The sequence below is a fragment of the Paramormyrops kingsleyae genome, chromosome 11, assembly GCF_048594095.1.
Source record: "Paramormyrops kingsleyae isolate MSU_618 chromosome 11, PKINGS_0.4, whole genome shotgun sequence".
Lineage (NCBI taxonomy): Eukaryota > Metazoa > Chordata > Actinopteri > Osteoglossiformes > Mormyridae > Paramormyrops > Paramormyrops kingsleyae.
Window position 1 is genome coordinate 17,981,816 of NC_132807.1, and position 17,342 is coordinate 17,999,157.

General features: G+C 43.8%; 1 protein-coding gene across 2 annotated transcripts in view; it reads left to right on the forward strand.

Moving 5' to 3' along the window:
• The first annotated feature begins 8,611 nt into the window (after window positions 1-8,611).
• Window positions 8,612-17,342, forward strand: part of LOC111847652 (transmembrane protein 266-like) — a 28,898-nt gene continuing 20,167 nt past the window's right edge. Inside the window, exons 1-2 of one of the 2 annotated variants that reach the window (XM_072718175.1) lie at window positions 8,612-9,745; window positions 13,542-13,640. In XM_072718175.1, coding sequence (XP_072574276.1) covers window positions 13,627-13,640 — 14 coding nt within the window. In that variant the 5' untranslated portion in view covers window positions 8,612-9,745; window positions 13,542-13,626. The remainder of the gene's footprint in view (window positions 9,746-13,541; window positions 13,641-17,342) is intronic. The other variant, XM_072718174.1, reaches the window with a different exon arrangement.

The following is a 17,342-nucleotide window of genomic DNA, read 5'->3' on the forward strand; positions in this document are numbered from 1 at the left end:
GTCATGTCAAGACACACATGAGCGTCGTACGCTAAAATACACTTTAAATGGAGGAAATGGTGACCTCCTGTGGACGCAGGCTGCCATTGCAAGGTGAGTAATGTCCTGCTGCGAGGGGGGTGTCACGTGGCTACCCCTGGAGTGAAACATATTCACGGGCATGAATACAACGTCAGCAGAAGCCCAGAAATCAATATGATCATCTCCGTAGATAACAATTATAGACATTATCTGATACCGACATTAAGAAGTAACTAACTAAAGTATCGAAGTCGGCTTATATCCGTGCTGAGCCCTAAACATTACCTAGAGCTACATAATTGCTAATGCCTGTATAACAGCATCGTTACAGTTTATTGTCGAGTACGTATTATAATTGAATTTGTACGTAATGTGTTACTATAACATTTAAACCATATTCTACAAGAGGAAAAACTGCACAACACGAAGAACCTGCACAGAGAGCAGGGGTGGGATTCGAATCCTTAACACTGTCGGTACGAAGTGACAGTGTTGCATACTGGGTCATCCATACCAATGAAATTCGTGTCAACGGGAAAAAAACAAAAATCATGGGTATTATGCCACTAGAGGGCAGTAATAGATGATCTTGAGAACAGGTCCGTAAAGGGGGTGTCCGGAGGCCATGGACTTAGCTAGAAATTCTGGGCCCCCCGCTAGTGTTGCGAGATACAAGGGCTGGGTATAAATTATTATTTTTTCGTATTGAATCTATCAGGGTATCCATGCCCCTCTGACGCCCCTGCTGGAGCTAAAATGTATCTGACAGAATAGTAGCTTAGAATAAACAAAGAAAGTGTTACCCTGAAGGATTGGTGCATTTCTACTGCATTGATAGGTATTTACTGTTTGTTTGGATCAATGTTTCAGTTTCTGCCCTGATGTAAATACTGATACTGCAGTTATTTCTTTGTACTATTAACTCCTACACACTTATTATGTACATTATGGGTAATATGACTACCAGTTTCGCTGTGCAAGCCAGCTTCAAATTACACAATATCTAAGAGTGTGTTTTTATTTGATAGTTGATAAAGTACTTTGTTTTCCTGGGACACTCGTGCCAGTTGTGGGAGTGAGATGTAGTGAATCTTTGGCACTTAACTGACCTTTTTCTGGAGGCTGATGGTGATCAAAGCCTGCATGTGAGAGGAAACCACATGTTTTACTGCAGGGGTACCTGCTTTGTGCCGGGGGAAAATTATATATTAGTGCAGAGCTATTCAAATCAAGGTACGAGCCCTGCTGGTTTTCCAGCATTCCTTTACCTGTGAGCCAGGTGTGAACCCTCTGGCCAATCAGAATCAGTAATTATTGATCTAACTACCTGGGAGAATTGAAGACAAGGTCTGGATTTGCAGAGCCCCGTATTAGTGCTTTCGCTGGAAGTGAGAGCAGGGCTGCCAACTCTCGCGCATCTGGCGTGACACTCATGCATTCCAATTCTCACGCTCATGCAAGCAGTCTTACGGCAAAACTATTCTTCCATTATAAACCTAAAATTAGCTACATCAAAAGCATCGGGGTAGTTTGCAAACCATACAGACTATTTCGAAGGTAAAAAAAACTCTTACATACATGTAAATGCGAGTTCAGACTTGTCTGAAATTGAAAGTCTCACGTCAGGCAGCTGACCAAAGTTGGCCGCCCTGTGGGAGTGTGGGAGAATTGACTGGGTCAGGACACGCTACCATGACTGAATAAAAATGAGCTCCCATTTCCATAATGGAGGCGGGTAATAAATTGCCCACAATGCTATTATTTTCCATTCGGGAGAAAAGCCTTCAGGGTCAGTCTCTGCAAGAAGCCGGTCATTTCTTATGGTTGAAAACGCTCCTGTAAATCATCTGCTTATTGATATGAGAGCAAATATTATAATTATATAAATATTATTTGTTTTGGTATGAGCACAGCACATATTTTAAATGTAAATTTCTGAGTGCACTGAATGTCAGCCCTGCACTGCCACAACAGGTGTTAATGCCGAAAAACGCATCCCTGCCGAAAAACGCATCCCTGCCTTATAACGCATGCCGGTGTTCTGATGAGTTGAGCTTTTAAGGGTTTTTTGGGGGTTAGGGGTTTTTTAGGGGTTAGGGTTAGGGTTTTGGGGGTTAGGGTTAGGGTTTTAGGGGGGTTTTGGCGGTTAGGGTTTTAGAGGTTTTTGGGGGGTTAAGGTTAGAGTTTTACGGGTTTTTTGGGGCTATTGATTAGCACTACGGTAGCCTTACTTGACAAAGTAGCTCAACTCGTTTCAGAACAGCGACCAATCGGTCATTTAGAGACAGGCATGCATTCTACGGCAGGTATGCCTTTTTCGGCATAACACCTGCCTTCAATGCGCCCTTAGGTAAGTGCTTGGCTTTCAAACAGTGAGATTTAATGCGACAAGGACCTTGTGGCAGGTCTGGGAATGGGCTCCAATCAGAAATACTTCTGCACCTCATCTCCTTTCTGTATGCTGCCTATATATTGCATCCTGGCCCCCTCCCCAAGAGAAAATACCCCAGTGTCCTCCCCTTTTCCTTCCGTCCCCTTCGCTGGTCATAAATAGTCCAAACCTCCAAATGGAATCTCTTCATATATGCATATACTTTCACAAAGATCCAGGTTGTTCTGCTTCGAATTACATACAAAATATTAATGTCAAACACGTATGAAGCATGATCCGTGTTTCTCTAGCGTGTTTTTGATGTAGCTACAAATTACTGGCAGCAGTCAAAAATGAGATGATATTAATATGTTGCACTGTCAAAAAAAAAGTTGGTAAGTGAGTTCCGGAAGAAGAGGTAAGTCTATCAGTGAAAATATAAATTAAATGCATCAAATGATTCAGATAATGCAGTGGAATTTATTACTTGAGGACTGGCTATCAATACTGATTGCCTTAACAAAAAAGTAGCTTTGCTAATTAAATATGTTTCTTTAATTTTATAATAATAAAGCATATCTGCAAGTTTATGTGAATTAAATTACTTACGTCCTTTGTATTTATCACGGGCTACATACAAATACTTAGTGATTAATAAAAATGTAATAAAAATGAACATTATTATTATTTGAAACAAAACATAGGTCTATGTCGAGCCGTGAAGTCGTTATTTTTTCACCGTCCAAATGATAACTAACAGCGATTGGAAAATTAGAGCGAGCGTTGAGCTTAATGAGATTTTAATTAAAATCTTTAAAAATGTAAGCGTTTCGTTCAATCAGTGACTCAATTGCGGCCGGGTAATTAAGGGCAGGGCTGGACCGCGAGCCGGCCTGCAGAGTCCGAGCCGGGGAGATGCTGAACGTGGAGAGGAAAAGCAGACATATGGTGCTTCTGCACGGACAAACAAACCGGCGTGTTACTGCAGGCTTAGGCGCACGCGGGGGCGGGGGGGTCCGGCGACTCAGCGGGTATCGCTGCTCCCTCACGACTCCGGACTTTGGGGTTTAAACTTCTCTCCAGTTTTTGTCTTCTTCCTGAGAACACTGATTTTTCCTTCTCCCACAGTGACTCGAAGTCGCCCTTAGTGTATTTGACTCTATGCACCCCCGACAATGGCTGCAATCCCCTGTGTCAGGCCCTTTGCTTAATGGGACAGGCTCCAGGTTCACCGCACTCCTATGCTGGATAAGCAGTTATGGATGGATGGATGGATGGATGGATCGGTGAGTGGGAGAGGATATAGCAGAGTCATCTACACAGGAATGAGAAGTTGGATTAAAACCTGCGACATGAACTGATAACCTATAAAAAATGATTAAATGACATGAAACGTATTTCTGCTGACAGAGCTGTTCACCGTACTTCTGTACAGGTCTTAGAGTCCGACGGCTGACTTTTTATACAGACGTATTAAAAGCAGTAAAACGTCCATTTCCCAATTGTATTTTTATATTACGAAACGTTTTTTTCTAATCATTTACACTCTCTGTTTAGTGATGGACTTATCGGTGTGCCGAATGAGTAGTTTGGTCCATAGTCAATTCCAAACATTTATTCAGCTGGCCTTATTTGTTCAGCCCCGAAACATTTCAGCTGAGGATTTTTTTCCTGTTCTTTTTTTTTTTTTCTTGACAGAATTATCATCGTGCCCTTGATCCCTGTCTAGGCTTGGGATCTCTCTGTCTAACTAACACATTCTAAGTCACACACAAATTATTCTTTTATTAGATTAACATCTCTAGATATCTAGATATTTATTAAATCTAACTAGTTTCGTTCCGAAAATGTCATGTTGCAGGTTATAGTTCTGATGTGGATTTAACAGGACTCTGGCAGCATAAAACCATATTGTGATGATTTATCTGTAGAATATTAATTAGAGTTCAACGATCCCAAATGCATTCATAAAACATTTTAAATGTTTGAAAGACCTAAATTCTGCATTCAAATAAGAATACAGGAAACAAAAATGAACGGCAGTCACAAAATGAACAGAAGGTCTTACATTCCATATAGAAGATTGGAGGAATGATAATCCAAGGCAAGCCGTCAGAGACATGCAGATACACACACTGATTTCTCAGCACAGCCTCAGAGGTGACATCGATTGACCTCGATCACAGAGGTTGTCACCATAGTGTAATCTTTTCTATTATGAAGGTCATATATATACACACACACATTTTCCAGGCCAGGATAACTAAAGTGGTTGATTATTTATCAATAACTTCTAATTTTTCATATCACTCTGCATGTCCCTGAGTATTAATGGCACTTCATAGTGGTTTAAAGCTTCTCGTTAGTATTTTGCTCTGTCCAACCATCATTCGCCTGCTTATACTGAGCTGGGTGTTGAGAGTCTGGAGCCTGTGCCATGGCGCGCAGGACACAGGGCAGGGGACACGCTGGACAGGATGCCGCTCCATCGCAGGGGACGTACACATACGCTGCAGGAAGCACCGAGATGCCAGATTCACCGAGCTGCGGGTCTCGGGACTGCGGAAGGAAGCTGGAGTGGAGATCTGGCAGGACATGGGGAGCCTGCAGGCTACACATCCAGAGGCCAGTGAGAGGTAACAGCACTGCACCGTCACACCACCCTGTAGCAGTGCTGCTGTAATATAAAGTTACTCAAGGTATTGTGTTACAATTTTCAAATGTGATGCAAACTATATTTAATTTCTCCATACAAAATGCAAACCGTGCATGTATAGTTCTTGACATATAATGAACTGAACAACATGCACTGCGTTGTGCGTGTACTGCAAATTGTTAAAAGCAAATTGCTAACTGTGTGCTTATTCTGCCTGTGATTAATGACTTCGATTGGCCTCTTCCTCACCGCTGCCCCAGGCAAAGGTGTACGATTACCGATTGATACAAACCCCGTTGTCTCCTTAATGGTAACTTTTACTGTTCTCTGTGTTGAAAAGGCTTATTTCATAGTGATTAATGGAAAGAGGAATTGTAAGATCACCTCTCTGAATGCAAAATAATGCATTATTAATGTGCGATGCACAAGAATGTGAGTGCTGCCCAGTAGTGGTTTGTGTTAATCATTGCCTTGCACATGACACCTCATTTATAAGCTGGAAGAAAAATGACCCTGCTGATCTGGGCTTTGTAGGGGAAGCCAACCGAGTACGAGACCCAGGAGAAAACTCAGTGACAACAATGGCAGACATTATCAACAGAGCAACGAGCCAGCAGCCATGCTAATTAAATTAAAGGGAGGTTAGGGGAACAGGGTCAGTCTCAGTGCCTGTGGATCACAGAGGAACCACAAATTCAAACATCTGAAATGTAATACGAAGTCTCTTTTTTAAAAGGTATAATTAACAGAATGAGTTATGGCTGGAGATCAGTTGTTTAAATCTTCGTATTTTGTTGACAGTGTTTAGATTTATATGCTACAACTGTTACGGACCGCAGGGTGTGACTAAAAATGGCTAAAAATGCAGAGCCCTAATGACCCCGTTAAACTGCTGGCCAGGCTGCAAATGAACTGCAGAGCCATTTACACCGGAGATTTTATAATTCTCACGCAGGGCTGAAGGTGTCATGTATTAGGATTACGTTGTTAAGGATGGGCTGGAGTCTCATTCATAAGCGCCGTGGTGTTTAGTAAGTGCTGCTTGTCACTGTTAAGGAGTTTCTGTAGGGAATGGCATTCCGGGCAGTCCTGGAATTGGCTTAGGGAGGTTAGGTGGAACACCAGATCTCATTGTTTTGTGTCTCCATGATAATCAGTGATCATCTTGTTACATCACTGTTGTGTCACAGTGGAACAAAAACAGGAAACAAATTGTGAATCAACAACATAATGAATATGCTCCATGTATTAGCTATCTTGATGAAATCCAGTATTTTTTGCTCGGTGTTAACACTAGATGCATAAATTCTCCGCTTCCACCTTGAATAGAGCATTAGTCTGTACTACTGGGATTTTGGGGACGTCCACCTCTAACAAACTGGAGCTTTTTTTATGTAAGGGCGTCATGATGACCTTCCTGTGCTCATAATCCCTGAATCCATTTGGCTCTCACCAAATATGAATGGAACACTTTTGAAAATGTTTATTTAGCAGTTAATTTTATCTAATATCATGTACATTTTTAGAGACAGCTCAGTCAGACAGTCCCTGGGATTTGAACTGACAACCTTCCAAACAAAGGCACAGTATTCGAACCCACTGAGTCACATACCGCCAAGTGCCCCAAATGCTAACACCCTCAGCTGCTCATGGCCCTGCTGAGACAGCGGGTGGGAAGCTGACATTTGCTGGGTCCGTACTCACAGAACCATCGGGGAGCTGCACTGGCCCCAGGATTTAAGCACAAAACCATCGCCGCTTTAGAAATAATTCTGCAGAAATGTACAAGAAGCCAAATGCACACACAGGCTTTCAGAGTGAAAGACTGGTGAGAAGTTGCTTCTTGTCGGAAAAGGATTTCCACTCGGTCTACGGGGGGAAATCGCGGCTCAGGGGACCACCCCCCCCCCCCCCCCACAAAGGTGGCTGTTAGCAGCTACTTGTTACTGAAAGGAGCCGGAGATGCATGCCCTCATCTGTTAATCATCTCCGGCTTGTTTCCAAGCTACAAACAGGCAGCCCCATGCAGCTGAAGCAGTGAGACCTCAGCTCGCCTGCCCTGGGGCCCCACAATGCCCTTCACATTAACAGGCACCATTCCAGTTGACCTTAGACTCTCAGCTTTGTATTATGTCCAAATAAAGAAAAAGCACCAGTGTCCAGTGGGTCAGAGCCTTATTGAGGGCAGCCGAAACACGCTGTGGGGAATCAACAGGGAAGGGTTAGCTAACGCTGTCCTACAGAGAGGAGAAATCCCGGCTCAGTGGCGCTGTTTACCCCCATTCAAACTGAGCATGGGTGTGGGGCCCTGACGTCTGAGGGCCCCCTGTTGGCCACGGACAGTCATTATATTAAATAATTAATAAATGTGCTCCTTATTTATAGGAGATGCTGAAGCAGCATGTTCTGCTAAGCGGCTAGCTAACTATGATCTTCCGATTTTACTGTCTGGCTGCACAACAAAATATTGGTTTTGTGTAAGAAAAACTTGCAATTTTTTCATTTAGTCAGATTCTAACTAAAGTAGTATTATCTAATGGATGAAGGAATTTTAAATTCCAGGTTATATGTTCATATCAAGAACTTACATACAGATTAGATGTGTTAGAATTCATTTTCCCCTAATAATTTATTTAATTTATTCGTAATATTGTTCAGGTCACTCTTTAACATATATAGGCCTACAGTACATATAGGACAGCAGGTAGTAGAACTATTTCAGTACTCCAAAAGCCTTCCATCCATAACAATTGGCTATATATTAAACAATCTAATTAACAGAAGCAATTTTCTTTCAGTAACGATTGAACTGTCCTGCAGATATCGCCAAGATTAATAATCCAGCCTTAATCTTACAGTGGAGACTGTTTATTCACTTATGCCCATTTGCATCAGTAAATGAAATTTTTGTCATCGCGGTGAATGCTGGCGGATAGCGCTAATATGACACGCTGGCTGAGCTTCTCCATGATCGCAGATACAGCTCCAAGCTTATTGACGGTTAATCGTGGCGGGATGCTATAGTTCACTTTAAAGCCTTTACGCTCCGGGTAGCTGTAGCGCATGCTAATCTGCGTGTGGGCAAAACGATGGGTGTTATTTTCTGTAAATTTAGGATTAACTTCGTTTAATTAATTAGTTTGATTAATGATGCGAGACTCAATAATTGGAACGTTGCGTTTTATTCTTTAATTCTCGACAAATGCTGTGTTTTGCATCTTCAGCAAAGTTATTTAATTGGTAGCGGTAGTGTGCTTGAATTTTTAATCACCTACCTACCTGTTGACTGGATTGTTTCCCATATCCATAGATTATCCCACAAAGCTCGAAATATTATCCATACTAGTTCAGTCCTGCTGTACCACCAAAACATCTTATTATCGACATCTTAAGGATTCTTGTACTGCTGAGCAAAAAAGATCAGCACTCATCAGGAATATATTAAGGAATGAAAAATAATATTATGTAGTCTATAGATATGGTCAGTGTTCCTGCGCTTGATAATAAAATATTGAAGCATTTATCAGATCCGTGTCGTCTCATTAAAGTCTTATAACGTATCGGAGAGCCTTGTTATAGTGGATCTTTATATTTAGAGGTTTTTGTTTTTCAGCACAACGCTATTTTACCAAGTCGTTGCTGCAAATGCCGTGTATTCTCTTCAGCGCCATTTATTTCAAGAAAATGGCTGAAATACGAGCTTTAAGAGGATGTACCGCGTTCATTCTGTAGATATCGAATAACCGACGCGAAAAATAACGCGCATCTTAGTGCGATCATTTCGTAATATTCAGTTTGCGTATTAGGGTATGATAATTATGCCTGGCTTCTGTCGCGATCTGCATAATAAGCCGAAGCCCCTGATTCACAGGAACCCCGGCGCTGTCAGCATACCCGGCCGGGCTGCCTTCATCTGAAGGAGGCTGAGGAGACGCTCCGAGGCTGATTGATGTCAGTTTGGACCATCTATACTGCCTCGTCCATTTGAATGGCAAACGGTGAAGCCAATTGGTATAAGGATACATCATGCATTTCCGCGCTGTATTTATTTTGTACACCAAGGGAGAATAACTGGCGACACGAGGAGAGGGCACCCAAGCGTAAAACTCGCAAAAATTAGGGGTCTGAATCTGGACCCATCTGACGGGGGATACCGGGACGCATTGACACATTTCACTCAAGCTCATCGGTCGAAACATTTGTAGCCTCTTTCTGGACGTGTGGATTGGATTTATTATGGGTACTTTGAAGCCTGACAGATGCAAAGTCCGGCGTTTGCCATGGCGTCTAATCGCATGAGGCTATATTGTGGTTTTTAGGGGGGAATCGCCGCTTTTCAGCACCGCGGACAGCTCTGTGCGGGATCCCTGCTGCGGGGAAGCGCTCCGTACGCGGCCGGCATCCGAGCGCATCATGCATGCCTCCACAGCCGGGGGCGCCGTCCTGTAGTCCTTTGGCTGGTCGGGGGCTCTCGGTAACATTTTGCCGAATTATGAGGCTTGTCTTTCAGCTTCTCCGTTATGCCCTCTATCCTAAGCAGCAGCGGGGGTGCCTCTCCAATGCCAAACTGTCGAGGATAGCAGCCTACACACTGCAAGCAGGAAGACATTATCATCACCATCATCATCATCATCATCACCATCATCAGCACCGGGCAAGGGAGGCACGATTTAACTCAACAATGTAAACTAAGGAAGGTAGGTGCGCCGCTGGAAATAAATTATTCATAGTTAATAGTTGGGGCTCCTCCGGGCTTTCCCCTACCTTCACTTACTTCATGTTTTATTCATTTTCATATCATTGCGTGGTAATTTTGTACGGATACAGCCGTGTATATTGCAAAGTAGCGATTTTGGTTTGGATGGGAGCCGGCGCGAGTGGCGTTTGTGCGGCGAATCGCGGAGAATCACCGGGGACTGAGTTACACGCTGAATTTATCATGGGAGCTGCTACAGAAATCCGTCCGCGGCCCTGTGAAGCCATGCAGACACACAGAGATGCCTCAGAAACGAGTACGGATCCATAACTAAAAACCCGTCTGGGGATTTTATTTCTATTACTGCTTTGCGCTTTGGCTGCGGGAAAAAGTCCGAAATTAGACGGTTCCTGGGCTGTGTGTTGTGATTGTGAAAATGAGTCAGAAAGCAGCAGTAAAAGCGATTTCTCTGTTATTTGACATCGTGGTAAAAAAAATATGGATAACGCTTATGCAACGGTCTCCATGTGGGTTTTGAGAGACAGGCATGGTGCAGTAACCATGCTGTCAGTCCTGTGAATAAAATTAGGCTTAATACATCCTTTCCCTGTTCCTGTTTTTTTTTTTTTTAAAGCAGTACGAACTCAAGCAAAGTTAATGTATCTGCCTTTTGCTACCACTAGTAACGTCCGAAAGGCCTATTTTATTTTATAATATAAACTTTTGTATTTTAAAATATATATATTTTAATTTTAGTAATTCCGTTCTCCATTGATTGTCATCATGTCTTGGAATAAGAGAAATATGAATCTGATATAGAACAGTGCGTCCTTAATGTGCAATTGTGTGCATGAATCAGTGCATGTATGAGTGCATGAGTGCATATATGAATGAGTGCATGCATGTATGAGTGCATGTATGAGTGCATGTATGAATGAGTGCATATATGAATGAGTGCATGCATGTATGAGTGCATGTATGAGTGCATGCATGTATGAGTGCCTGTATAAATGAGTGCATGTATGAGTGCATGTATGAATGAGTGCATGTATAAATGAGTGCATGTATGAGTGCATGTATGAGTGCCTGTATAAATGAGTGCATGTATGAGTGCATGTATGAGTGCATGTATGAATGAGTGCATGTATAAATGAGTGCATGTATGAGTGCCTGTATAAATGAGTGCATGTATGAGTGCATGTATGAATGAGTGCATGTATAAATGAGTGCATGTATGAGTGCATGTATGAATGCTCGGAAACCGTTCTCTCTTGGTGTGTCATGCTTCTTGTTGGGACTCTGTAAACACCATAATACTAGATTAACAGTTATTGAAGATGGATGGTTGTTTGTATGGATGGGCGTGATATATATTTGTCATAATAATTTCGATGTTCAGCTGATTGACGTGTGAAAAATTGTTACTCATACAGTTTCTAAGACATATTTATTTGCATATCATATTTGCATTTTCATATCAATAATATCTTTCATGTTTTTGAAATATAACATATGTATAAAATGTTTACCCTTTGTGTTTATTGTATTTATGTGTTTCATGTAATTAGCCTGATTAATTGCTACAACCCCCTGTGATGGATTGGCACCATATCCTGGCTTGTTCCCTGGCTTGTGCCTGTAGCCTTCGGGATAGACTCTGCACCCCCCTTAACCCTGAAAAGGACAAGTGGTTACAGAAAATGGGTGGATGGATGGATGGATGGATGTTCTACAACCATGTCACATGACAGTTTCGTAACACGTTGTCACTTCATTGATGAATGAACTACATACCATCCAGTTCACACTCTCAAATCAAATGATATCTAAGCAGAATTGCTGGCTGTTTATTAATGTGTCTTTGTTACACATGGATATTTATGGTTACATGCAGAGCTCAGGCTGTGTGACATGCTCGAGAGCGTACGAAATATACAGAGGTGTCTTTTTAGAGAGTCTTATCTTTTCGCACATGCCAGTGGGATATCCCTTGGCTCTGCTGGCACTGGGGACCGCTGGCGTGGGCAGTGTGGGCACTAAAAAGAATGGCACTGTCTTCAAAGAACAGCATTCAGGTGGAAGCACATGTCTGGAAGCTTTGATATCCACCGAAACACTAATGAGTTACACATGGGAGTTAGGCATCCTATGTATGAGACACAATAATGTAAACACATATCAACATGCTAATTAATGCTGTCAGTATGGATCCTGAACCATGCAGTGGGATACTGAACCATATGTTCAAGAGGAAAAGCTTCCAGTTCTGTGAGGGATGAAGGAGATTCAAGTATTCGCAGTTTGGAGTCCAGTGTGTCCCACAGCGGTTCAATGATGTTTAGATCTGGCTATCAGAGAGGCAATGGATGACATTTGGTTTAATTCTGGTGTTCATGAAACTATTCCTGAATGTGTTTAACTTGTGTATGGGGACATTATGATCTTTGAATATGGGAACATCATGAGGGAACAGTGTTTGCACTGTGGGGTGCAGCCAGTCCTGTAAAATGGCCTCATATTTCTTGGTGGTTATACAACCACACAGAGCGATCATCAGACCTAATGACTGCCGAGAGACGGCAGCCCGTACGCACAGACGCCAAGGACTGAAGGCGTCCTTTGGCTTTCTCAAAACATAAACCTGTTCAGGTCGGGGAAAAGGGTGAAAAATGATTCATCATACCATATTATCCTTTTATTTGTTTTATTCATTGCTTGGGGTCCTAGTTTTGTGCTTGTTACCCTGCGTTTTGCATCGGCCTTGGAAACGAGCGGCACGCATTCCAGCTTTGTGAGGCTGATGACACGCGGTTTTGGTCACCAAGGTGCTGATTCAGATCTGTAGTGATTTTTGAGGTTTTATTTTTGTGGTGCTTAGCGACTGTCCTGTTAAGTGTCTGTCCTTTCCTAATGCTGAGCTTCAACTTACACAATGAAAGCTCCTCTTTCCTGATAAATTTCTTCACTGGCATGATTTTTGAGACTATTCCACGTGAGACATTACATATTTGACGCTTTTTGTGACTGGTGCTCCTGCAATTTGGGCTGCAAGTTGCCTCCTGATCCTCTAAAAACTCTGATATCAAAGTGCTGATTGTCAGAGCCCTTAATAGCTGACACACGTGCTGCTGATTGTGGCTCCACCTGATGTCACTCAACCTCAGGAGCTGCGTTTGCATGTGGCATTTCCATTACACTGTTCACCCCCATACACTGTCAGAATGGAACATCCCAAGATTGTATTGCACAGCAAGGTTTGCACAAAACATCCAGTGATGCTAGGAGTAACTGAACGGTGGAATAACTGAGCAGTGGAGTAACTGAACAGTGGTGCAGTTTCATACCATAAGGACTTGGTGTGGATGCACTTGTCCTTTTTGTGCAGCATTCCGACTGCACCAAAATCTCCCTCAGAGTGAGACTTAAATTTAAATTTTAAGGAGTTTAAAGGTATTCTGTGTTGCAGGATAGTTTGAAACACTTGCCCATTAACGGTAACATTATATTCTTGCTGGCCAGAATGCATGAAGTGCTCAGGAGTCTAACCTAAGCACACGGTCATCGTGGCCATGTTTAGATATGTACTTCGATATTTTGCAAATATTGTGCAAATTCATCCAGATCCAATGCAAACTTTGGTGCAAATATATATTTCATAAAATGTTGCACAGTAACATCATGCGTTCGTCCTGTCATGACTGGCTTCAGTAGCGCAATTTAATGTATTATACGCTGAGCCTGAGTGGTACGGGATCATGTTTTTGCGTGTGTAATGTGCTCTCCTGTTCCTTTCGCAGGTCTGCTGTGTGTGAAGTATCTTTCTCCTGTGATGACCCTGGCAGTGAGGATTGGGTGAAAGAGTGTGGAAAGTCAACCCTCGACATGATCAACGCTGAGTGAGTAAATCGCGGGGTGCTGCTCCCCTGAAGATGGCTGAGCCCTTTGCCCTGCCTGGGTCCTGGGCCGGCTCATCCAGAACATGGCTGCCTGCACCTCTCTCAACTTCACCTTTTTTTTAATCAATCTTCATCTTAACAGACCAAGTTACATTTACATCTATTTACTTGGCAGATGCTTTTATCCAAAGTGATACAATTGAGAAAGCAGGGTCAGACGATCACTGGAGCAACTGAGGCTCTACAATGAAATCACTATGCTGAGCCTTGGGTTTGAAGCGGCGACCTTGCTATCCCAGGCCCAGCATCGCAGCCTGCTGATCTGAGGCAGAGGCTGGCCCAGTGCCCATTGTGCAGTCTTCCTCCTGAAGACCTTCAGCTCCACCTACCCTCTGTGCGGTGCTTGTCGCTTACGTGCTGGTTCAGCTCGACGGATATTGCCTTATATTTACACCACTGTAATCTCACATTTTTGTTTTATGGATTCCATATAGCTGCCCAATATGTATATGGCTATATGGCTTCTGTAAGTTTTTTTTTTTTTGCATGATTTCATTCTTCCTGCAGTAAATGGGCCATAAAATGCGCAGAGCAGAGATATGCATGAAATACGGCGTGAACAGCAGCAGCTGCTTAGTTTCCCTTAGCCTCACTTAGCCTCCCTCTCAGCGAGGGGCTGAATGTGTGCACAGTTCGGCGCGACACACAAATCATGTGCCTCGGTCGTCAGATGGCATTTCCTCGGACGTGGGCCCCCCGCTTTCACTGCTAAGCTCTTTTTCTAAAACAATCCTGTCGCATTTTAGGCTGTTTGACTTCTCTGCTTCCCTTTCTCACCTTTTAACGCCCCCTGCGGTCCTCCTGCACACCTCAGAAGTGTGAGTAACATTGGGCCATGTGACTGTGTGAATGCATCAGCGGAGACGTGCAAATATCCCCGGTGTGGCAAGCCCCGGGCGTGACGAGGCGGTGACCCCATGCCGTGAGCTCTCGCGGTGCCCTGGCACGGCTTTGCGGTGCCGCTTAAACACGCTGACACGCCTCACTGTCGTAGATGGTTCGATCACAGCTGCGCTTTCTGCTGCACCTTCATACTTCTCAGCGGGCAGGGGCAGGGCCGCCCCTGTGCTGCTTCACGCACGCTGAGCGCATGTCAAAGGTGTGTCTTTATCTTTAAGAGGGATGCGATGGGCTGGCATCCTGTGCAGGACGTCCCCTGGCTCATAACACTGCCCTTTCTGGGACAAGCTGCAGGCGCTCTGTGACCTTACTCTGGGTGGGTGCTTAGTGGGGGTGGATGGATCTTATGCTGTTAAAAAGTGGGGCAAATTTTCTGAGAGTCTGCAGGAGGTCACATGGATATTTAGGGGGAGGTGTGTTGGTCAGCAGGTTTGACCTCAGTTCCTGTGATCAGAAGGTTGCTGGTTTGAATCCTATGCCCGGCAGTGTACCCATATCTCTGTCGGGCCCTTGAACAAGGCCTTTAATCCCCTGAAATGCTCCTGGGGTACTGGATGGATGGCTGACCCTGCAATCCGACCCCAGTCTCTCACCTCTATGCGTGTGTCCCAAAGGGGAGCCTTATCGGATATGTGAAGACTAACACCTACCAATTTACCTGTATTTACATATGCACACATATAGAGCTAAAGGAGAAGCTGAGCACAGGAATCGAACCAACAACCTCCTGTTCACACTCACAGAGAAGTCGCCCATGTCTGATGTTTACGCTCACCATCATCCTTATATGCCATCCCCTGTTCTGCTGGTTCAAACCTTAAAGCATGAGGTTCCACAATAAATGCTGCCGGTTTGCGGTGTTTTCCAGTATAAACGTCTAATCAGCATTCAGATCAGGAATCTGAGGTTTCCTGCTGGAGTCTGGAAGCTCCTGGCATGATTTCAGGCTGTACTGTGTTTTTCCTGAGCATAAATCAACAGTAAGAACTGCTACATAATGGCTCGCTGGTTTAGCTACTCAGATCATATATTGTATATATATATCATACATTTTCCTGGATCGTTGCTGTTGTGAGGATGATTCTGCTATAGCTTGTACTGCAGAGTCTGTGAATTAAAGCATTACTGTATATCTTCCTCCTCTTGTTCAGAGATGCTTTTTGGCTCTTGCTTAGGCTATAATAAAAAAACTAATTGGCACATGGCGATACGGTCACTGATAAGAAATACAAATGTTCTGCGGGAAAAATGCTGCAGTTCATATTCATTTTGTTTTATGGTGGACCTTTTGCCTTGTATCTGCAAATTTCCCTCAAGGAACATTTTAAGATTGCAAAAAAAACTGTACATCTTTCTTTTTTTTATTTCGTATGTCCTCCCGTTCCTCTATAATACTCAAAGGCCCCTCAGACTGATGAGTTTCCCCATCCAGGGCTTGTGTTTCATTTTAGGGTGCTAGCATTGCACCAGCCGACCGTGATTCCTCAGCTTCCCTTCATTCGGTCTAAGTATCAACGGAGTGAAATAATTGCACGATTCAGCAGCTTTTGGGAACTTGCGTGACCCCTGCGTGACCCTGGCTGAGTTTGGCGTAAGGTGTCGATGCTAAAGAATTTAACATCGTTCCGCGCTCTATTTGGCTTAGCAGGACACTCAAGGTTAACTTATAAACAAATAAATGAGTAATGGAGCAATATACAGGAAGTCAGACCGCTTATAGCCCCGCCTCCGTTATACTGCAGCGCCAGAAGCAACCTTCCTGGGCTTTTGGCCCGACCCAGCAGCCCCTCCCACAAGTCTATGGGCTGTGGTGATGATGCATTAGTTGGCACCATGTTGCCTTCCTGAAGGTGACATTGTGTTCCGTTGACCGCTGAACCCTCACACCCGGTTTGTCCAGGCAGAAACGTCCGTGCTCCTTTCATGCTCGATGTGCCATACTGGTCCGCTGCAGAGCGAGGGGGTCCCCGAGGGGGTCCCCGTCATGTCACGTGTGGTCACTCCCTCCCCCGCCACTTCATGTGTGACCTAATCTGAAGACCGTGTCGGCAGTATCTCCATCCCTTTAATAAGCACATCCCAAAACGATGACTGACATCTATGGAATTCTGGGATAGCGTTTGGTTATGCTTCTCTCCAATGTCCTGTTTCATCGCCAAGGTGCCGCTTAGTGTGAAGCCGCTGGCGTTTAAAAATCGAGGCCCCGATTTCCCAAAATAGCTCTTGATCTGTTAATTTTGTCGGATTACTATACCCGGCCCTGAAAGTCCCACGATTGCTTGTTTTGGTTTGTAGCTCTCCACTGAGATTTTATTTAAATGCCTGTTTAACCTGCAGCTTATAGATGTTGCTGCAGCACCATTACAGCTCAGGCTGTGACCTGTCAAACCTCAGCCAGCAATAAATCACCAGCAGAACAAGAAGCTCAGAGATCATTCTGACCTGGAGTAGATTCCCGACTGCCTTAATTAGCATAAATATTTATTTGCACTGATTGGATTGTAGCAATTCTTCACCTGGACTGCAAATAAATTCACTGTCGCTGGAGTGTGAGTGATACTGGGGAGTTTCTGCCAGTGATGATCTGAGCAGCATATAATGTGAGGCTGTTATGCATGCAGATGTGCCTTGACCATGTCATCATATGTCTTAATGCGTGATGAATACAGCGTGTGATATCCCTGCCTATCTGATATCACTGCCAGTTTGATATCGCTGCTTCTGTGATATCGCTGCCTGTGC